The following is a 23,434-nucleotide window of genomic DNA, read 5'->3' on the forward strand; positions in this document are numbered from 1 at the left end:
ACCCTTGGTCCATGTTTGTGAACTGGCCTGGAATATAATGAGCAAATCTTGATTGGATTTCAGAGAGGCCGGAACGAGGGCCTGAGCAGCGGTACTCTCTCCAAATCCTCCTCCTCGGGGATGCAGAGCTGTGGAGAAGAGGAAGGCGAGGAGGGGGCCGACGCCGTGCCCCTGCCGCCACCCATGGCCATCCAGCAGCACAGCCTCCTCCAGCCAGACTCACAGGATGACAAGGTAAAGGGGGATGAGGGCTGGGGAATCCATGCCTGCCGTGCCGGGGCAGCGCACGCTCGGTAGCTGCTCCACACCAGCCTCATTTCAGGAGATAGGAGGCCCCAAGATGTGGAAAAGGGCAATGCAGTGCTCTTTCAGGCAGCATCAGCCTGGTTGTACCCCAAAAGTATGAGTAGCAAAGCCATTAAGAATAGCAGTAGGCCAGCAGGTGCAGTTTTTCCTACACATGTGGCTCAATGCATTTTTAACGATGCTTCAGTAATTGCCATTTTTAAAGTAATTTTAAAGTTTCCTAATGTATTGACTAGAATCCCTGAGAGAACAATCAGAGATATCCCATGCAGGTCTGTCTGAAGGCATCACTAAATGAAGAGTTGGCCATCTCCCCTCTGTGAGGTTTTTGCATGCAGGTTTCTGGTTTGAGATGAGGTTACATCACTGTCCAGTTACTTTTTCCAACATGCCAGACATTAGTTTGTAGGATCTCTACACTAGAGTGCAGGCATAGTTGTCAGAGTGTAGGAATCAGTTGAAAGCTCTTTGGGTCTACGCAGGGGCTTCAAGCCACAAAAGTAATTTGTTTTCTTGAGTTCTCACGTAATCTAAAATTATTTTGTCAGCCCAATTGTAGAGCCCTAAAAAATAAAATAGCAGAAAGGAAACCTGCTCAGTGTGGCTTGCACATCCTCTAGCATTCTGGCCCTATTGTGCCCCTCAAAATCTTGCTATGAAGTCATTACTGGTGATGCTTTTTTTTTTTTTTTTTTGGCAGTAACTAAGTTTTCTGAGTAAAACAGATAACTTTATCAACATTTTCCCCCATGCTTCCCTTTTTCCTTCCCGGACTCCCTTGTCAGTACTTGCCCAGTCACTTGCCAGATTAATCACCCTCTATTTTACGACCTGGGATTGGTCTCAGCCGGTGCTTGGCAGCTGTGAGGCCAAGTCAAATCATGCACTCCTCTTAACCCAAGGCAGACCTGTCCACCACCCCTTGTTGGTGGAAAGCCACTCCCTCCTCCCTTTTTAACACGAGGCCAGCACACTGTAAGGGTGCCATGGGGCCTGCAATGATGGCTGTGAGCTGCAGGACTGAGCACAGGTTGGAGTCCTGGAGTTTTGTGTGCATCTGAGGTTCAGGCTCCCCACCATGTGTAGAGGAGAAGGAACAGGGAGCCTGAGGTGAGAGGACCACAGCCCCCAACCCCACCCAGTGCACGGGCTACCTGGCTAGGACATGGGGCTGTGTGGTTTCTGTGATATTTCCGAAGCTATTTTGTAATACGCTAAGCCATGCCTTTTTGAAAAGCAGAAAACTGGCATTTCTTAAATCTGGGTGTTTATCCAAACATTGAGGGGCTGAGCCTTGTCGGCTTACTCACCCAATAAGGGAGCATTTTTCTCCATTTAAAGAATGACCTGCACTGTATTCTTCTGTTTGCAAGAATCACTTATTGGTTACTATGTTACCTCATTGAGTATTATCAGTAGCAGTTCTTCATTTACAAAAATCTGTAGTGATTTTCCCACACAGTATATAATCTCGTGACTAATTTTTTGTTTTGTTCTGTTTTCTCTTTTTGTAAACTTTCACTGCAGCATTATGTTGATTTGTGTTCTGTGTCTGTTTTGGCTCAATTTCCTTACCTTTCCGTTTGAATTTTTTTCTTTGTTTTCTTCACCCCATATTCCAAATGTCATTAGACCAAACCAATATTTGTTTTGCAAAGTGCATATTTTGACCCACACGTGTAAAAGCCTTGTTGTGAGTGTATGAGCCTGTATCTGTCTGCTGTGAGACACGCATGGCCAGGACAGCCCGCTGTGGGTCGCATGCGTCGCTGCTGTCCTTAATATGAAGCAAGGTTCATATTACGCCCCTTCTAGTTCCCAGTTAATTAACAGCTCAAGTAATCTGCAAACACATCGTGTTTGCTAATTACTGAAACTCGAACTTAGTAGCCCCTCCTCCAGATTTCCTGTCAACCCCTTTACGCCCTCGATTCTAGCCATAAGTGGCATCTGATAGCTTGTGAGGCCTCAGCTCTTCTGTTCTCTGCACTAATCATGGGGAAATGGATGGCACAGAAAATGGTGAGCTCGTCCCCCTCCTTCCCTGTCTGGTCACCGCACCCCGCTCCTTTCCTCTTCCTCGTTTCTTTTTTTTCTTAATCCCATAAACACAGTAAAGCCATTTCTTAGTATCCTGTTTTATTTCCTGATTATTCCAGGATTCTCTCACTAGACCCTAAGCCTCTCATTCTGCTGTAGGTCAGATTCTCTATTCCTTCTCCCTAGCCCAGAGCCTTGCCAGCAGTTGCGAAAGTTACAGTTAGAACGTTCCCTTGCCTAGTCATGTCTTTGAAAAAAAAACACTATGATGTTACATGACTGCGATTAAAATCAGACACTGTCTGCTTGCCACATGTATCTCAGACAGGTTTTATTTAATGTTTCTTGTCAGAATATTGTAAATTCAAAAGGATGACTTTAAATAAATGTAAACAAAGACAAACTTGTGGTCTTTTTGTCTGGAATTACTTTAAAAAGAGATGGAGCTTGCAGGGGAATTTACTGTCTGACCAGTTACTAATGTGAGCCCTTGCCCCACCCCCCCCTTTTCTTAATTTCTTCCGTAGGCTTCTTCTCGATTATTAGTCCGCCCTACCAGCTCCGAAACACCGAGTGCAGCCGAGCTCGTCAGTGCAATTGAGGAACTCGTGAAAAGCAAGATGGTGAGGCCTCCTAGAGAAAGTCTGACTTTTGGAAGCTGCTCTGTGTTGCTGCTTGCAGATGGATTTGCCCTTGTCTTTGTATTGCTCTGGGCTGCAGAATGTGGCTGTGGCTTATGGCTCATCTCAGGAGTCCCCATGACTACCCTCGGGTTCACTGATTTGAAGGACTCAGAGAACTCAGGAAAGCCATTATTCCCACATTTGCAGTGTATTCCCATGAAAGGACACAGATCAGAATAGGCAAGGGAAGAACTGCATAGGGCAGGTCTCAGGGAGTGCCTGGTTCAAGCTGCCAGCCATGCTCTCCCAATGGAGTCAGGCAGACAGAGGATTGCCAACCACAGCAGCTCACCCGAGCCTTGGTGTTGAGTGTCTGTTTGGGCTCAGACACACATGGCTGACTGCTCTGTGTGGCTGACCTTAGGTAGTCTCCTGCTCCTCCAGAGATCAAGACACTGTCACATTGCTAGCATAGACTATTTGCCTTGGTCCCAGGCCCCCAGGTAAACAAGACATTCTCATCAAGCAGAACATTCCAAGGACTTACAGGTTCCCTCCTAGAAGCTGGGGGCAAACCTCACTGCACATACCCTGCCCGCAGTCACTGCAAATATGGTCAGCTCCAGTCTGTCTGAAGATGTGCCAGGGTCAGTGGTACCCACAGTTAGACTCTCAGTTTTGTTTTGCAACCCCTGAGATCTTTCATTTGCGTTTACAATGTGTAAGAGAGAAGGGTTTGCATTATTATGTAAGGGCTTTATTTTCTTAGTGATCTCTTTGTTGCCAGTTGGCCAGCGTGGGTTCATTTGATAAAAGCCCCAAATTAAATGTTGGTTCTTTGAAGTTAACACAGGCATGTGTTGCTTCTAACTGATTCAAATCAATTAATTTCTGTTTTTGTAGTTTTCCTAACTGGGAAGTGGAAAAACCACCAATGGTAACAACTTTTTAGACTGGTATATCCTACTATCCCTATAAAGACAACGTCTTTTAAAAGCAACTCCTCCCAAAGTAAAAGCCCTGAGTCTGTCTCAGCAATCCATTCTCTGGAGGTAACCACTGCGAATAGTTCTGATACGTTTCCCTCCAGACGTTTTCCTTGCTGGTGCAAACATATATATGTGCGTGCGTTTTCTTTCCAAATGGATTCATTCAATTTTTAAGACTCTAATAATTAACACATCTTAAGGATCTTCTCACGTCAATACATACAGATTACCTCTTTCCTTTATTTAATAACTATAGTATTCCTTTACATGGATTCTGTGATAATAATACCAGTGAGCGCTTATTCTAAGCCAGGCGCTGTCCTAAGTGCTGAGCATGTATTAATTTATATACTTCCCACAACAACCCTGTGAGGTTGTTATGCACTATTGTTATCCCATTTTACAGATAAGGAAATTGAGGCACACAGAACATTTAAAAACTTGACTAGCCACTAAGGGTCAGAGACAAGATTATGCTGTAATTTATTTAAATATATTCCTAATACATATTTGTTTCCCATATTTCTCTAAACATCCATTACATGTTTGTGATTATATTTGTCAGGTGAATTTTCAACACTGGAATTGCTAAATCAGAGTATACGTCTTTAAAGTTAGAAGTTTCTCTTCCTACATTTGGGCATTAACTGGATACCAGATATTCCCATTTCTTCTTTCATCCACAGACAACCTCTAACGAAACTGGTTGACTGAGTCAAATGGGAATTATATAAAGAAAAATTTGGACTGACGTGTCACCCTGCCATAGCTAGAAATTTCTCCCCAGGTAATCATGTGGTATTCCGGAGAAGACCCAGTGAACTTTGAACAGGAAGCTTGCTAGGGCGTGGTAGATAACTCATGAATTCGGACTCCACTGGTTAAGATTTTGGAATCAGGCCGGGTGTGGTGATTCATGCCTGTAATCCTAGCACTTTAGGAGGCCAAGGCAGGCATATTGCTTGAGCCCAGGAGTTCGAGACCAGCCTGGGAAACACAATGAGACCGCATCTCTACAAAAAAATATAAAAATCAGCTGGGTGTGGCAGCATGCACCGGTAGTCCCAGCTATCGGGAGGCTGAGGTGGGAGGATCACCTGAGCCCAGGAGGTTAAGGCTGCAGTGAGCTGAGATTGTACCACTACACTCCAGCCTGAGTGACAAAGTGAGACCCTATCTCAAAAAAAAAAAAAAAAAAAAAAAAAAAGAGCTTGGAACCATGCCAGTATGTACTGAGTTCAGCTACATCCTTGGTATCTCCTTAAAAGACAAGTTGATAAAACTGTCTAAATGAAAGGTGCTTAAATTGTATCCAGTGAGTTTTTAAGCATCCTTAAACTTTTTTTTAAAAGCCATTTATACACATCAGTTAAATGACCATTAAAATCATTCTTACCAAATAGCCGAAATGGTTTCCCAGGGAATGCTGTGAGGCAGATCTGGCCACTATTCTGCAGGTGTTTAAATTGTATTGCATTTTATGTGGTCTATGATTCATTTGTAATTAATTCACGTGGACTTCCAAATGGAGACGTGGTCTGTGGCATGGTCAATTTTGACTCTTACTGTCTTAATCTCCTTTTTCAATTCTGAAAAATTAAACTTTCTCAGTTTACTCAGTGAAACTGAGTTATTTCTGCTCACTTCAGTGGGCATAAAGCTGTTGGCATAGGAAAGGCATAGGTTTTGGAGTCAGATAGACTTGGGTTCACAGTCTCCTTACGGTGAGTTCCACCAGGCGAGTCCTTCAGCCTCGGACACTGTCTTTCAGCTACACATGGGAGCTCGCAACCGGGTTCCATCCACATGGGCGTTCACTGGTGCCTTCCCCTCCCTTGGGAGAACCATGTTTGTACTTTATGTGATAGGTTCATCCTGTCTTCATTCTGCCAGGGAGTGCGATCTAAATTCTCCCGTCTTTTTCTGGTTCAGGAGAAGCATCACCCTGTGTTGGATTCCTGTCACTAATGCTCTAATGTCACATGGGAACTACTTTTTGTCAGAAAACACTAATGCATCATTGTAATCTCCTCAACTTATACTGACTCTGCAGTAGATCCTTAAGCATCCACATGTGTTTTCTTGTGGGTGATTTCTGAGGCTGTCGCACATTCATAATTGGATTTGAACACTGCATTGTTTATTCTTCAGAAGCTGTGTATGTGTTTATTGGGTCAGGGAGGAGAGGAGAGAAGGTGTTCAGCCGTTACACAGTATGATGTTTAAGGAACTGAACCTACCTAAACCTAAAACCTGAGGATTTGATTTGAAAAATAAAAGCCACCCTGAAAACTGTTCCCTGGATTCACTCATCGGCTTACCTCCACATTCTTGATGCAGCTGGTTATTTTAAAGGCTGTGCATTTTTCCTGCGTGTGGGCAATGGAGTAATAGTTCCCTGCCGCCACAGTGACTGTGTGAACTTGACTTTGGGGTTTTCTTCTCTTCACTAATCAAAATATAAAGGGAGAAACAAGAAAGAATGAAAATAATGAAATCACATCTAACTCAAGATGTTAGAAAAACAACAAAATAAACCAAAGAAAAGCAGAAGGAATAAATTTATAGAGATAAAAGCAGAAATTAATGAGCTGGAAAACGGTAGCATAATAAAACCAAAAATTTTTTCTTTAAATATAGGCATTAGGTAACCATGTCAAGAAAATAGAAAACACAAATTCCCAAAATTAAGAAATTATGAGAGGAAAAAACTGAGGAAATTCAAGCAGTCATAAAATGTTATTTTGTTCATCTCTTTGATAGTAAATTTAAAATGAAACCTGAATGAAATGGGCAGTTTTCTAAGAAAATATAATTTATCAAAATTAATCTCATAAAGGTAGAATATTTCTGTAGACCTATCTTCATGTAAGAGAGAGAGGAAGTTGACAAGGACACAAAAAACAACCAAACCCAGAGAGTTTCACAAATAATTCATCAAAAATCCGTGAAGTCCCAGTGGCTGCAGTTTTGAGACAGCCTTGTGCTGGTCACAGCCTTCTCACACACATTTGTGGAAGAGGCAAATGGGCCTCATGAAGGCGATAAGGACGTCTAGCCACAACCGCACCACTTCAGGGTGTGTGCACCCTCTTGGCAGCCCATCTTGTCAGGAAGGATCAGATCTAGGACAGGCAGCCGAGGGGCCTGGAGACTCCATTGTTGCAGGTTGAGAAAGCTGGAAGACGGGTCCCCATGGACACTGATGAAGTCTGTGACTTTACCTCCCTGCCCTCTGCAGCATCAGGGGCATCTGGAGCCTTTCTCTTTTCTTTCTTTTTTCTCACTGTTCAAATGAACAGAATTCAAACAGGCTTCAGCTGTCAAGGTGCGGGATGGGGGGGTGCAGAACGTCCTCCCTTCGCTCTCGAAAACAGATGTGATCTGATGAGCGTGAAACCAGCTCTGCTACTCACAGCAAAATGTTTGCTTCCGGTGAAGCTCAATGGCTATTTATTTAAAAGAGTGCATTTATTTTTCAGATCAAACTCTGTTCCTTAACTAACTTAATGTCCTGTTTTTCAAAAATAAGATCAGCAGTTGGTGTGTTTTTTATAGCTCCATGGGTTTTAACGAGATTGTGTGTGCAGTACATACTTTGTGTCCTCAAAGCTCTGCTTAACAATGAGATGAGATTGTCTGTTACTGTTTAGAGGAGAAAATAGAACAAGTATTAGAGATTTTAGTTTATTAATATCCAATGTTTTAAGTGAGGTATTGTTTTTGCATTTTGTATTGTGCTGTTCAAACCAAGAATAAATTCATCACATTTTCTTCCAGTTCAATCATATCTATATATCCAGTTTGTTGCTTTGGGAATGTCAAAAGAACTATAAATCTTAGGTGTTCTGTGAATCCAGGTAAAACAACGAGATTAATATGTACCAAATTAAAAGCAATCAGTCACCAGTCATTGTCACATTAATCCAAGGAGAGAGGTCACCAATATTCAACTTACAGATTTGCTGAACACTTGCAAAGATTTGTGTGAGGTTCTACTGGGGATATAGCAATAAAAACAATCGCCTATAGAAACCAAAAGCCAGTGGGGGAAAGAATGTATTGCAGAAGTAATTAAGACAAGTGTGATTACTATTTTGTATAGAGGAATAGGATGCAGGTTGCTAGATGGAGATTAATTTTACCTGGGTGATTTGTATGCATTGGAGTATGAGTCAAAGCTCTAATAGGATAATCAGGAAACAAACCAAGTTTGTTTAAACTATAGATTGCTGAAATTGCTGCATAGTGCACCAACAGGGAACGCAGGCACCATGTCCAGGTGCCACACTGGCCTGACCCACGCGCATCCCAACAGCTCATTTGGCAGGAATATAACCAGTAAGAAAATTGCTAGATATTAAATATGTGTGATATGTCCAAAAATGGGTGCAGCACTCTGACATAAGCAAGTATAACATTTCTACTTATTTGATAAAAAGAAATAGAATATATTAATGTATGTAAATTCACTATCCTTTTCATTCCAACTTTCCTCTTTTGTCCACCTCCTTTGACTCTATTTTTTGATTAATAGTTGGGTTTTTTGTGTTATTAAATACTATAATTTCACAAACATAAAGATTTTATAATTTCACAAATACGTTTTCTGTATTTTCTGACTTTGGGTATTTTCTTGTCTTAGTTTCAGCCAATCATGGGCTGTGGGCAGTAAGTGGTGTTGATTATCTCAATTTCTTGCAGGCGCTGGAGGATCGCCCCAGCTCACTCCTTGTTGAACAGGGAGATAGTAGCAGCCCTTCCTTCAACCCTTCGGATAATTCCCTTCTCTCTTCCTCCTCGCCCATTGATGAGATGGAAGAAAGGAAATCCAGCTCTTTAAAGAGAAGACAGTAAGACAGAAATGTTTTCATTCTTATTGTTCTCCGGGTTCCATCCTGTCTTTGTTGCCTTCAAAAATGTGACTGAGATTCAGCTCTGAATTACTGAGATGAGGAGCTCCAGGGCCTCTCATTGAGTAACTGTATGTACGTAAAAGACTCAGGACCTAATAAGGGCACAGTATTCCATAGCCGCAGTTTCTTGTTTTATTTGTATATGATACTTCATAAGTAAGAATGATGGAAGACAAAAATGTCTTCTGCCACATCTGGTGAGAAACTCCTAGACTTTTTATTGTACATGTGATTGTGAAAGAAAAAGTAATGTAAAATTAGAACCAGTCCCCAAAACTTGAATATTCTTTGAACATTCTTTACTGGTTTCTCAATGCCAGTAAAGCAGCATATGGTGAAAAGAATCCTGAAAAATGTTACAAAAGGTTTAAACTTGCCTTTGGAGAAGAAAAAAAAAAAAAAAAATCAGCTGCAAAACGGCAGAAACTGGGTGTTTCATTCAGCACTGTATCCCAGCACCTCCGATGGTGTTGGACACGTGAGAGGTACCAGGTTGATGTTGGTTGAATGAATAACTGAACAACACATGGATGAACCTTTTCAGGCCATTTGAGGTGTTTGCTGTACTGATCAAATGATTGTCTTCTATTATCTGAGTGGCCTTAAACGGTTACTGAATGTTACAAACAGAAATACTTGTGAGTAATGTGATATTAGACCCAAGGCTTTAAACATCTGATTTAAAAGTTTTTCTTGTATAGACAGTGAAGGTTAAAATGACTTAATCATTTTTTAAAAGCCACTTCCTTTACTGTCACGGCTTTGTCAGAAAGTTATGTCTAAGCTTCATTGTTGTCCCTGTATGCGATCAGAATCCAGAAGGGTGAATTCACCCTGATTGCCCTCATGCACTGTGCCTAAGTGTCTGTCTTTTGCCCTCCAGAGCTCTCGTGGGTCACCCACTTGAACCTGTAAGTGATTTGGGACTCTCCAGAATTTAACACCTAAATGTACAAATTTGATACATTACTATTCCTTAGTAGAAGGAGTCCATCCTGACCAGGAGCAAAGGTACAAAAAAATTCATTTAGAAAACAGAGTTTGCATGATAAACACTATTTTTCTCTCTCCAGCTACGTTTTGCAAGAGTTAGTGGAGACAGAGCGTGACTATGTGCGGGACCTTGGCTATGTGGTTGAGGTGCGTATTGCCAGAAATTTAGTAACTTTGTATCAGTTCCAATTGTTGTCCAAAGTAGTATCGTTTTAGACAGTTGAACACCTCTCAAAAGCTTTAAAAACATTTTTGACCCAAAATAAAAAATGACCAACGAAGTATTTCTGAAAAATTAAGTTTAGCCAATTGTCTTTACCATCTGTATTCAGTTGTAAATGCTTCTTTTTCCCATAGTGTATCTTGACATAATCTTTTTTAACAATTGAAATTTACAATTATTATAAATAATTTGATACTATTATTAAATGATACTAAGTAAGTATGTTGTAGTTAGTAGACAGGAATCTTGCCTTAATTGTATCACCACAGAAATGAAGACCTTACTCATTGAAAAAGTCAGTGTGGCCCAGCTGTGGATTCGGTTCCATCCTGAATCCACCCAGTTTCAGAGCCTGGACTGTGGCTGCACCAGGTCATTTACTGATCGTTTTGTACAGAATACATTGCCATTTCCATTGACCAGAAGTTGCCAAGCACTGTAGCCATAGCAAACCACTGCCTTTTGTACTGGATCGAGAGCCGTCTCTAGGCTAATCCCTGCCAGTCAATTCGGGGATTAGTCAGATTAAGAAACTCAACTCATCAAAAAGCTATTTTTGTGGTATAAAATTTTATGTGTATTCTTTCATCTTTGCAAATTTGTACAGGACAATACTTTTTGGTTACACATCCCATTAAAAGTACCAGCTATTACAGTTAATTGCGTAACACAAAAGATTTAACATGCTTGATTCGTCTGCAGTCATTGTTCACAATGAGATAAGCAACCTGAGTACTTAAGAGGTTCTTGTACAGACTTAAATAGAAATTTTAAGCCACATTTTAGCAGCATATTCAATCAACTGTTTAAAAATCAATTTATAAAAATAATATTGTTAAACCCTTATTTAACAGATTACACAAATAATCCAAAAAGAAAAGAAAATCTTTCTAAGAGATAAATGCTGAAAACAGGAGATATGATTCTGACCAAATATTTAATATTTACAAACTGTTTTAATGAAACCATTTACATTTATTTAAACTTCTTTAATTCCTTAGAAGATTTTTGATCTGTGAATGCTAAACAGTCCAGGGAAAGAAAATTACAGCAATGAATGTAATAGGTATATTCCAAGTATCAGTTAAGGATACTTTTCATATTGAGTTTTTTGTTTGTTTTTAGACAACTGGTTACAAGACAGTGCATGCATCCATTTTGCCCTCTGTGACTATTAATCAATAAGCCACTAGTTGATTCAGACATATTCCATGAAATACACTTATCGTAACTGTTTAATTGTAGGGCTACATGGCACTTATGAAAGAAGATGGTGTTCCTGATGACATGAAAGGAAAAGACAAAATTGTGTTTGGCAACATCCATCAGATTTACGACTGGCACAGAGAGTACGTAAACATGCATTGTGCCCGATGGTGTGCAAAGCGCCCGCACTTGCTAAACCAAGGCAGGCCAGGCCAAAGGGAATTTATTCTGTTCATTGTATTACCTGTGTGGCCTCCTGGAGGGAGCTGGTGCAAAGGAGATATTGATGTACCCAGGAGTTCTGCAGTAGCATTTGGTGGCATGGAGAGAGTCTCGTCTCTTCTTCGCGCTGGTCCATGTCGAGAGTCTGTGGAAGGGAGTAGCTGGAAGCACCAGCGTGGAGCCAGCTGCCAGAGCTGCTGGCCTGGTCCTGACCTCGAGCCCTCCGCCTCCCTGCTGTACACTTCCATTCTTCATCTGCACACACCCACATTACAATGTGGGTTTTTTGTGAAGAGTGACTGAGTTAATACTTTTACCTCATGGGTTTTTTGTGAAGAGTGACTGAGTTAATACTTTTACAAAGCGCTTAGAACAACATCCGCATAGAATAAACCTCAATAAGTATTTCTAACTAGAATTGCAGCCATCTTTAGAATAAATACACGTCATCATTAGAGGACCTTGAAGACACTCATTTGTCCAATTATTTTATGTTATTTTTATTTTTTAGAGACAGGGTCTCGCTCTGTCACCAAACTGGAGTGTAATAGTGCGATCATAGCTCACTACAGCCTTGAACTCCTGGATTCAAGTGATCCTCCCGCCTCAGCATCTCTCAGCATCTCTAGTAGCTGGGCCTACAGGCATGCAGCACTATGTGCAGCTAACTTTTTTGGTTTTCTTAGAGACACGGGCTTGCTGTGTTGCCTAAGCTGGTCTTGAACTCCTGGGCTCAAGCAGTCTTCCCACCTCACCCTCCCAAAGTGCTGGGATTACAGGCATGAGCCACCACGCCTGGCCCACTTCAATTTTAATGGAAAAAGTAGACATGATTGCCCATGAAATTCAACTCTGATCCCACTACATTCCCCACACCTATCCTAATCAGGAGGCGATCCATCTTGGGGGCTGGTGCTACGTAGCTCACCTTGGCTACCAGAGCTTGTCAACATACCTATCCCTTTAGATCACTTCGCTTAAACTTTAAAAATCCTTAATCATCTGAGGATTGCTTAATGCTGGCCACTGGTCTTCCAGTGGAATGTTCCAGATGCACTGTTTGCTCCGGTTACCTGGCCGGGCCTTCTGCTCTCCTGTCTTGATGCAACTGCTCCTCCCTCTGCACAGGATGGAGCACGATGTCATCACCTCCAAAGCTCTGGCCTCTCTCTGAAGCTGAGCTCCAATACTTGCTTCTCCATTAGGCCTGGGTGTTGCCAGTCAGACTCCTCTTCTGCAGAAGCAGATGGGAATATGCTCTTTTAAACTATGAAATACTGGACAGATATGAGGAGGAACTACCGTGGCATGTATCAAGTAGTGTTGTTATTTCTGTACTTCTCCCTCCTAATGGAATGTAAAACCTTTGAACCCAGGTCAGAGAGGTCTTCATTTTCATATCCCCTGTGATGTCTAATTTATTTGGATTTACAGATAAATGATTGGTAAACTTTAGAAACAGCACTCCAGTTTATAGCTCTGTGCTGTAGACTTACCAAACATCTACAGTGAAACCAATTCAAAAACGGATATTTTGTATTATGATTTAGTCTCCTACTTCCAAGGCTAGTTTTTAAGGCTGTGAAGGGAAGCTGAAAATGACACAGTGTTTCTGGGATGACCAGACAGAGACACTGCATCCAGAGATGCTGTCTGCCTCAGCGGGGATACTAAATCCCTCAGTACAACATTAATTGGCATGGTGGTTTGTGGGTTAATGTAATACCAAATACTAACATAAATAAAAATATATTTAAGTGATAACTAAGGTGGACGTATATCTTAAAAGACAACTACAGCCCAGGAAACAATGAACATTGTCCTACAGCTATTTTGTCACTGTGATGATACCTAATTTTAATCTTAAAGGGAGCTGATATTTATAACCTAGAAGTTGATTTTGATAACATTTGAGGAAACTTCATAAAGCTGGCACAGGTAACATATTTAGTTTTGTATATCTGCTGTCCAGTTTGAGTCTCTAAAAATTATCTTAGAATGAATATGAAATTTGCAGGTATAAAGACCAAGTTTTCAGAAATAAAAAATGTCCAAGTACTTTGAAACATCTATTTTTCACTCATTATTCAGCCTAGGATATTAGCACTTGTGTCCTTGAACAGAGATGAGAATGTTTGTTGTCCAGAGACCAGGAAGGTCGCCAGCCAAGGGATGTACAGTCGTGCCTCATCTTCTGTGACTTTATATTCCTTTATGCTTTGTAGCTTAACAAAAGTTTTTCCTTGTACTTGTTAAGTTTCCATATATTTGTTAAATATATACTTCACACTTCACAGTTGCTCATGTCAGAACAGACTATTGAAAATGTAAACCTGGCCAGGCACGGTGACTCACGTCTGTAATCCCAGCATGTAGGGAGACCAAGGCAGGTGGATCACTTGAGGTCAGGAGTTCGAGACCAGCCTGGCCAACATGGTGAAACCCTGTCTCTACTAAAAATGCCAAAAAATTAGCCAGGCATAGTGGTGCACGCCTGTAACCCCAGCTACTTGGGAGGCTGAGGCAGGAGAATCGCTTGAACCCAGGAGGCGGAGGTTGCAGTGAACCAAGATCACACCACTGCACTCCAGCCTAGGTGATAGAGTGACACTCTCTCAAAAAAAAGAAAAAAGAAAAAAAAATGTAAACCTAAATCTAAAATTAGAAGGCCACACTGGAAATAGTTCTAATATTTTCTCCTTTCTTTTCAGCTTTTTTTTAGGAGAGTTAGAGAAGTGCCTTGAAGATCCAGAAAAACTAGGATCCCTTTTTGTTAAACACGTAAGTACGATAACATTGCTTATATTCTGTTCTGATGGTGTCATCCTTAGTCATTGGTTTGTCAGATTAAAGGAGAACTCAAGTGCGTATGTTTAAGATAAAATCAAACTGCATGGTGTTAATAAGTTGAAATTAAAATCCCTTCTTCAACATGAGTTACCTGCTTTCCCAGTCACCTGGCTGAAGCTGGCTATTTGGCTAGCAACAGTACAGGTTGGTTAGAGGAGACCAGAGCCAGGCCTGAACAGTATCATCTGGGGTGTCCGTGAACAGGCAGGTATTGTTGAGTGGAGATGTAACTGTACCTGCAGTGGGTTTAACATAACAGCCAAATAGTGTGTATATCGAAAATAAGTGTATTAACATTAAAGTTTTTTGTTTTTTGGAAAAATCACGATATATTTTTAGAAGTTAGTGACAGGAGTTTTTGCATTTTTGCCAGTCTCTTTAATGTCTCGCTGAATAAAAGACAGCTGGATTTTTATATCTGCTTCTGCATCCAACTCATTGCTATGTTTTTTGGTTCAAGTATCCAAACAAATCCATCCTCACACACATATAGTTAGAAAAGGATGAGTATTTTAATAGCCTTTTCAGATAATTATGTAGTTTTCTTAGACACTACACCAAAACTTGACAACTGATCATTTCTTAAAGGTTAGTTGCAATATGGAATCTGAAAACCTGCCCATGAACTTCTCCCTTGCTGTGACATTAAATGCATTGAACTATTGGGCTTTGAGGCTCCTGCAACCATGTGCAGTCCTGTGACATCAGGCATCAGTCCACTGGAAGATACCAGGTCAAGGACTTAGGCAGATCTTCCAGAGGTTGACACGTTTCATTACACAGTATCCAAAAATCCAGTTTTTGAACTTGACCACCCATCTCTTTGAAGTCTTTAAGTGTTGTGAAGTTCAGAGTGGCAGATATATATTTTCAAAATTTTAATTTTTTGCTTGAAAGCTGTAATTTTCACTAACAAACACTGCCAGTTGTTTGCCTTGAAATGACAGGCTTATTTTGTTCATGTTCGAGAAAATGTCTAGCAGATACCCAAGAGTAAATAATTATAGTTTGTGTCAATCCTTCTTCCAAGTAAAAATGGTGGTCCATAAAATAAAGTGGTTAGTTCCACTCGCAACTCAGTTACATAAGTGCTTTCTCTTGAGACATTTATCAAGTGCAATTAAAGTGTTATGTGGACATCATCTTGTCACAAGAATGTTAAAAAGGTATATACTCCCTGGTTGAGTTTTAATAAAAAGAATAATGTTTACTCGTCCAGGACATTAAGTGAAATTAGTTATTTTTTTTTATTTTTTTTTTTTTACTATAAATAAATTTGTGGCAGTGAAGAGTTTTTGCCAAGGTGCCAGCAATTTCACCCACCATTGGTTTTGCACATCAGAACAGATGTCAGCACAATGAAAAGGACAACTGACATCTTAGTGGTATTTAGAAAATAGTTCTGACCGAATGGAGCCACTGAAAGGCCTCAGGGGGCCCTGGGGGTCTGCACACTATACTTCGAGGATCACTGATGATGGAAAGGCTCATTGTCTACATTTTTTTTCCTCTGCCTTTAGGATTTGAGATTAAAGAGCTTTTTCTTCTCTACTAAAACCAACCAGGCTTACTAGGACTATTGGCAGGGTTTGGAGTGATGGCAGTAATTCTTTGTTTAATATTAAGAAGGGTGTTTCGGCCAGGTGCGGTGGCTCATGCCTGTAATCCCAACACTTTGGGTGGCCAAGGCAGGAGGGTTGCTTGAGGCTAGTTTTGAGACCACGCTGGGCGAAAAAGCAAGACTCCATCCCTACCAAAAAAAAAAAATTAAAAATTAGCCAGGCATGGTGACACACATCTGTAATCCTGGCTACTCAGAGGCTGAGATGGGAGGATCGCTGGAGCCCGGGAGTTTAAGGTTTCAGTGAGCCATGATCACACCACTGCCCTCCTGCCTGGGCAACAGAGTGAGACCCTGTCTCTTTAAAAAAAAAAAAAAAAAAAAAAGTTATTTTGCTACCTATGGTATTGGTTGGTATTTGGTACTGTAAAGTGAAGGGTTTGGTGTGTATGGGGAGTGATGGGGAAGGACTGGTTTTGGAGCCACACCGTAGAAGGCTGATCTACATCCTGAATCTGGAATTTACTCCCGAGAGCCTTAGCTATGCAGCTGGGTTTTAAGATGATTCCTTTTATGAACGTGCTGAAATGTGAGTGTACTCTTGTATTCTAATTGAACTTCCCATTGTTATAACCCAACTGTTTGCCTTTTTTATTCCTAGGAGAGAAGGTTGCACATGTACATAGTTTATTGTCAAAATAAACCAAAGTCTGAGCACATTGTCTCAGAATACATTGATACCTTTTTTGAGGTAAGACCTAAGATACAAACAGAAAGTATTTCTGAATCTTTTGTTCCAACTGATTTCCAAAAATTAAAGTATCATTGGTTTCCCAGGAGACTAATTTCCAAAGAAAATTAGCCTGGGTGATAAGACTTCTGAACCTTTCTTTCTTTCCTGTAAATCAGAGAAATGAGTATGAATTTAGTCTGTGGTCATACCCCTGGCATTCAGAAGACTGCAGTCATTGTTAAAAATCAGAGTTTTTATAAGTGTTACACTTAAGTCTCATTACAAAGTCAGAATAATTTATGATCTAAACTTGTAGCCTAAAAATAATATATATATTTATATGAATAAAAGAATGCAATTGAAAAAATGCCTTTAAACAAGCATAAAAGACTGCTTTGAAAAACAACTCAGGTGAAAGTGTAAAACTTGGAAATTCTGTGAACTAGCAAAGCTCTAGTTAGTCTAGTGCTTTTTTCCTCGTTACTTTTACTGCCAATGTTGTAGTCTTTCTGACAATTACAAAGACTAAAAAGTTGCCCTTTAATGAACACCCCATACGATCTTTTCTCTCTCTTGAAACTGCAGGACTTAAAGCAGCGTCTTGGCCACAGGTTACAGCTCACAGATCTGTTGATCAAACCAGTGCAGAGAATCATGAAGTATCAGCTGTTACTGAAGGTGAGGAGGTGGCGGGACAGACTCTGGTGTCAGGAGTGAGTTTGCTGAGAAAATAAGACTGACTCAGTGGGGGAAAGAAGGATTTGGTAGGACAGGGGAATCATCTGTGTAACAAGTATATTATTTCTGATAAGTTAATCCTTAAAAATTTAAGAAAACACTTCAAATGATTTTCTCAATTTTTTATTTACATCAAGTTCAGAATGAAAATATCAGTAAAAGTGAAATTTTTTTCCCCCCACCACAGACCTTGGAATGCTAATGATTTTTCTTCTGCTCTATCAACTTTAATTATTTTCTAATCTTCTTGGAACCTTGGATAAAAGTAAATTTGGAATCCCTTTGTATTCCTCTCTGTTGGCTTAACACTAGCCCTTAATTGAGTTAAATTCTTAAGCATAACTGAAGGCAGAGTCATATGTTTTTCCGTGATAAAAGTGACTTCAAGTGTATTGAGATTCCTTCATGTACAACACTTAGGACCTGGATATAGAGAGGGACAAAGAGCTTGTCATGGATTAAACAGGAACCATCGGATAGATCTGGTCTGACTCTGTATACTGCAGCTTGAAATCCACATAGGAATGCCTTTTTGTTGTGTTACTGAGAGAATAATATGATAAAGTAGAACTAAAGCAATAGACAGGTGTGGTGGTACACACCTGTAGCCCCGGCTGCTTGGGAGGCTGAGGCAGGAGGATAGCTTGAGGCCAGGAGTTGGAGGCTGCAGTGAGCTATGATTGCTCCTCTGAATAGCCACTACACTCCAGCCTGGAGAATATAGTGACAGCTTGTCTATTTAAAAAAAAAAAAAAATTCTTTCAGAACTAAAGTGCTGAATCCCAGTGTCTGGCCAGTGTGAGTGGCCAAAAAGGTTGGCTTGTGTGCCAGTGTCTCATTCCTGTAGTCCCAGCTACTCAGGAGGCCAAAGCAAGAGGATCACTTGAGGCCAGGAGTTCAAGACCAGCTTGAGCAACATAGTGAGACCCTGTCTCTTAAAAAAATAAAAATAAAAGGTCAGCTGCTGTTGTCTTTGTCACCATTATCATGTCCTCTCCATTTCCCTTGCAGGACTTCCTCAAGTATTCCAAAAAGGCCAGCCTGGATACATCAGAATTAGAGGTACATGCATCAGCAGCTGTGCCCGTCCAAATCCCCCCCAGCCTCTTTTCCTAATCCCCGAGTGTCTCCTAACAGTGGTCTGGCCCTGGGAGGGGGTCAGAGCAGTGGGTGACAGAGTCTCTCCAGTGCATCTCCATGAGCCCTGCACACTAGAGGGTGGGGAGGAAGAACAGAACTTCTTCAGGTCAGAGGGTGAGCACATCAGATTTTCCCTAGAGGAGCTTGAGCTTTCACTGTTCTCTCTCCCCTCCCACAGAGAGCTGTGGAAGTCATGTGCATAGTACCCAGGCGGTGCAACGACATGATGAACGTGGGGCGGCTGCAAGGATTCGACGTAATGCGGCTCTTGTTCTTTAAGAGAGCTCCTCTGCCTTCATCTCTTTCTTTTGTCTTGGATTATTTCTCTCCACATGGAGAAAACTGATCCTTTTCACTTGGTTTCCTGGCTTCTCTCACTTTACTTCAATCTGATTGATATTTTATTTCTTTTTTTTTTTTTTTTTTTTTGGTGCAATTGATTTGCTTTTTTGGGACTTGCCTGTGCTCAAAGCCCAGCGTCTCATGGCAGAAACAAGCAGAACCGGGCTTTGTCTCTTGGGCCGAGTACTGTAAGAGCTGAGTTTTCTTTCCTCAGCACTTAAGACCATGGTTAGCTATGGATGTAGTAGGACCTCGGAGGTCCCCACTCTCTCATCTCTGGGACTTGATACTTCCTCATTAGTTTAAGATATGTTTGCATGAGTTGCTAGACTATTCATATTACATATTACCTTTAACATATCCTCAAGATGAATTCAGAACCAGAATCTTCTTTTAAAAATTTGACTACTGAGTTAAGGAGGCAGGAGAAGTTTTTATTTTCTTGCCTACTGTTTTGCTAGAGAATTAGAATTGAAAGTTCTTAGTGCTGTGGTTCTCTCTGACGCACACACAGAGGCTGCTGGAGGGCTTCTGAAAACTCCTGTGCATGCCTGATGAGTTCCTGCGGGCGGCCCAGGGACCACACTTTGAGAACCACTGTTCTAGTATAAACCAGACATTTAAAATTCCACTTTTAATCTGTGACCGTAATTGAGGCGCCAGAGGTCTATACAAATGTTGGCAAGAATTTTATTTAGATAATTATTCTGTTTAGAGCCAAGAACAGTAAAAGAAAAAAAAATTAAGCTCCATAAATTAATAAAAGAAAAATACATTATTCTATAGGAGGAAATCTAAAGAAAACAGAGCTTCAGATAACTTAGAATGCAATGTTTTCTTCTCCCCTTCCTTTTCCCCCTTTATTTCTTGTTTTAGGGGAAAATCGTTGCCCAGGGTAAACTGCTCTTGCAGGACACATTCTTGGTCACAGACCAAGATGCAGGACTTCTGCCTCGCTGCAGAGAGAGGCGCATCTTCCTCTTTGAGCAGATCGTCATATTCAGCGAGCCACTTGATAAAAAGAAGGGCTTCTCCATGCCAGGATTCCTGTTTAAGAACAGTATCAAGGTAATGTGTGTCTGTGTGTGAGTTCTCTGTGCCAGCGCATGTACCCATCACACCGATACACTGTTTCCTTTTAATGATGACATACCCTGATGCTTGGTTTGAGTATTTGAGAATTTTCTAGTATATTTCAGAGCCTTTGAATTCACCCCATTTCTCTGTTTACTGTCTGTGTTCTTGAGTGGCTGATGTCTTGTACACACCTCTATGTGACCACAGCCATTCATTCTTACCATGATGAGAACTGGTCATGGATAGTGTTTATGCACCCCCTTCTCTAGGACCACGGAAAACTGGTTTAAATTTGTTAGCACAGATTTGGGGGATTGCTCTATGATCAGAGAAAAAGCTAACTCGGTGTCTTCTTCTCTTCCTCCACTCACCAAGGAGGTACTGAGCACTCAGCAACAGGCGTGAGGGCTCCAGGAATGGCCCAGCTGGATGCCCTCCCTGCCCTGATGTATATTATCCTCTAATAGGAAAGGAAGACAGAGGGACAAAGAAAATAATTGCAAATGGCCCTGAAGTCTGTAAAAGGGACAAACCAAGGATGAGGTAGAGAAGAGCAGAGGGCAGGCCTGAGGTCCCAGCAGATGACTTCTGGGAGATACATGCCCCCGCCAGGGTCCTCCTGGCTCTGCAGCTGTTTAGACCCTGAGGTCAGAAGGGAGATGTACTTCCCTTTGGTAGGGCCTCCTGTCCTCCACCATCAGGGACAGGGAACTCTCAGACCCTGCACACCTGCGGGCCTCACAGCACACAGGCAAAACATTGCGTCCTTCCCCATCCGACTCTCCGCTCAGGCTTTTGTTGGCTGTCCCCAGCAGCTTCCATTTGCCTAAACCCGGGGTGGGTCTGTCCACCGGCACAGATGCCAGGCTGGGGTCCTCTGCCCACCAGCACCTAGGAGGGCTCTGGAGCCAGACAGCTGGAGAAGGAGGCTGCCTCTGCATGAGGCTGGGCTGCGGGCCCTCGCACCTCCCACCATCCACCTGCCCCTCCAGACTCCGCCTTTTGAGGCCCCTCACCCTGAGGCCATGTCAGGCACAGACCCTCTGGGCTCACCACTACACCTGAGCCTCCACCCATCCCCTGAACTGTGCACCCATCCCCTGAACTGCACCCATCCCCTGGACGGCAGCCATCATCTGAACTGTGCACCCATGCCCTGAACTGTGTACCCATACGCTGAACTGCACCCATACGCTGAGCTGCACCCATCCCTTGGACTGCAGCCATCATCTGAACTACACCCATCCCCTGCACTGCACCCATCCATCCCCTGCACTGCACCCATCCCCTGAGAACTGCACCCATCCCCTGCACTGCACCCATCCCCTGAGAACTGCACCCATCCCCTGCACTGCACCCATCCCCTGAGAACTGCCTACCCATTCTTCTCACAAGTCTTTTGGCAGAAAATCACTCCAGCACTGTAGGAATTTCGTATATATTTTTTACATATTTTTATAAAATTATTTGACACATTTTAATCATGATATCACCTACACTTTTATAACATAGGTTTTATTGATATTTGAGATTTGTTTAATGGTGTCATTTACTCCCTGGGAAGTAAGTAAGGATAAATACTGAGGCACCACAGAGGGGTTTGGGAAACAGGTAATCCCAGACCCATATTTCTAGTTAATTGTTCAGGCTGTTAGTTCAAACTATTAGTTTAACAGCCTTGTAATCCCCATGTACCTGAGTTAAGAGGCATTAAAAAGCTTCAGATGTTTTCTGAGGCAGTAAAAATGGCAGTTCAACTGAAAAGTGCTTGTTTCAGGATTGAGGTAGGATGAACTTCACTTCGCACTTGGCCAGTGGGGATCAATGTGCTTTAATTTTTTGTTGTGATAAAATACACATAACATAAACGTTCCATCTTTAATTACCTAGCTCCGTGGGATTAAGAACATTCATGTTGTGCAGCCATCACCATCATCTGTCTTCACAACTCTTCATCTTGCAGAGCTAAATCCCTGTACCCATTAAACACTAACTCCCCACTTCCCCACCCCCAAGTCCTTGGCAACCTCCACTCTACTTCCTATCCCCACATTTGACTACTCTAAGGACTTCCTGTAAGTGGAATCATAACAATAGTTGTATTTTGAGACTGGCGTATTTCACTTAGCATAACGTCTTCAAGGTTCATCCATGTCGTATTGTGTGTCAGAATTTCTTTCCTCATTAAGGCTGAAAAACTGTTCACATAGCCCACATTTTCTTTGTCCATTCATCAGTCAGTGGACACATGGCTTGCTTCCTTTCCACCTGTTAGCTATTATGAATAATTTTTTTTTTGTTTTTTTTTTAAGGTGAGTTGCCTTTGCCTGGAGGAAAATGTGGAAAATGATCCCTGTAAATTTGCTCTGACATCAAGGACGGGTGACGTGGTAGAGACCTTCATTTTGCATTCATCTAGTCCAAGTGTCCGGCAAACTTGGATCCATGAAATCAACCAAATTTTAGAAAACCAGCGCAATTTTTTAAATGGTAATGTGTGTTCTTTTACTAGATGTGAGCTTTCTTTCCTCATGTACTCACTTGTATTTATCTTCCCTCTCCCATTCATATCCATAGTAATGACAGAACTTAGCACTCACCACTCTTCAGGCACTGCCTACATATTGCTTTATTTCATCTTCACAACCACCCTTTGTGGCCAGTACTATTATTACCCCGCTTTACAGATGAGAAAGCTGGGGCACTGAGCGGCTGAGTAATTTGCCCTGAGTCCCACAAGTTGTTGAGGGCAGCAGAGTCAGGATGCAGAGTGGCCATCTGGCTCTTGGTCTGTGCCCCTCACAGCTACACTGTCCCACACATAACATGTACGAGGGCCCAGTCCTAGGAAGAGGAGTTTGCGAGAACACGAGATGGCATTGGCCAGAGACATTCACGAGGGCCTTGCACCCCCACATCTCCTTTCCCCATTAAAAAAATAAGATACGGGGGCCGAGCGTGGTGGCTCAAGCCTATAATCCCAGCACTTTGGGAGGCCAAGGTGGGCAGATCACCTGAGGTCAGGAGTTTGAGACCAGCCTGACCAACATGGAGAAACCCTGTCTCTACTAAAAATACAAAAAAATTAGCTGGGCATGGTGGCACATGCCTGTAATGCCAGCTACTCAGGAGGCTGAGGCAGGAGAATCACTTGAACCTGGGAGGTGGAGATTGCTGTGAGCTGAGATCACACCATTGCACTACAGCCTGGGCAACAAGAGTGAAACTCGGTCTCAAAAAAAGAGAGACGGTTCAGTCCTTCCCTGCTTCCGTGACTTGAGGGATTGCAGAGATGCTGCAGAACACAGCGGGCGTGGCCACACCACCCTTCCATTGCCTCTTAATGTATTTGATCTCTTTGCAACTGATGGCTTCAACACTAGCTTTTAATTTGGTGATCAGCAAAGAACTTTGAGAATTCAGTCCGAAGCTATGTGCCCATGTCATCTGTGTCTTCTGGGTTCTTTGCTTCATG

At 41.9% G+C, this 23,434-nt stretch overlaps 1 protein-coding gene across 8 annotated transcripts in view; it reads left to right on the top strand.

Moving 5' to 3' along the window:
- TRIO (trio Rho guanine nucleotide exchange factor) overlaps positions 1 to 23,434 on the top strand; it is a 371,165-nt gene that overhangs the window by 323,812 nt on the left and 23,919 nt on the right. For all 8 annotated transcript variants that reach the window (XM_063664670.1, XM_054489144.2, XM_054489145.2 and 5 more), the window contains exons 36-47: positions 64 to 234; positions 2,874 to 2,969; positions 8,663 to 8,811; positions 9,948 to 10,014; positions 11,336 to 11,439; positions 14,230 to 14,299; positions 16,591 to 16,680; positions 17,248 to 17,340; positions 18,412 to 18,462; positions 18,719 to 18,796; positions 19,759 to 19,950; positions 22,272 to 22,449. In XM_063664670.1, the coding sequence (XP_063520740.1) occupies positions 64 to 234; positions 2,874 to 2,969; positions 8,663 to 8,811; positions 9,948 to 10,014; positions 11,336 to 11,439; positions 14,230 to 14,299; positions 16,591 to 16,680; positions 17,248 to 17,340; positions 18,412 to 18,462; positions 18,719 to 18,796; positions 19,759 to 19,950; positions 22,272 to 22,449 (1,339 nt within the window). The remainder of the gene's footprint in view (positions 1 to 63; positions 235 to 2,873; positions 2,970 to 8,662; positions 8,812 to 9,947; positions 10,015 to 11,335; positions 11,440 to 14,229; positions 14,300 to 16,590; positions 16,681 to 17,247; positions 17,341 to 18,411; positions 18,463 to 18,718; positions 18,797 to 19,758; positions 19,951 to 22,271; positions 22,450 to 23,434) is intronic.

This window comes from Pongo pygmaeus, chromosome 4 (assembly GCF_028885625.2).
Source record: "Pongo pygmaeus isolate AG05252 chromosome 4, NHGRI_mPonPyg2-v2.0_pri, whole genome shotgun sequence".
In the NCBI taxonomy this organism is placed as follows: Eukaryota; Metazoa; Chordata; class Mammalia; order Primates; family Hominidae; genus Pongo; species Pongo pygmaeus.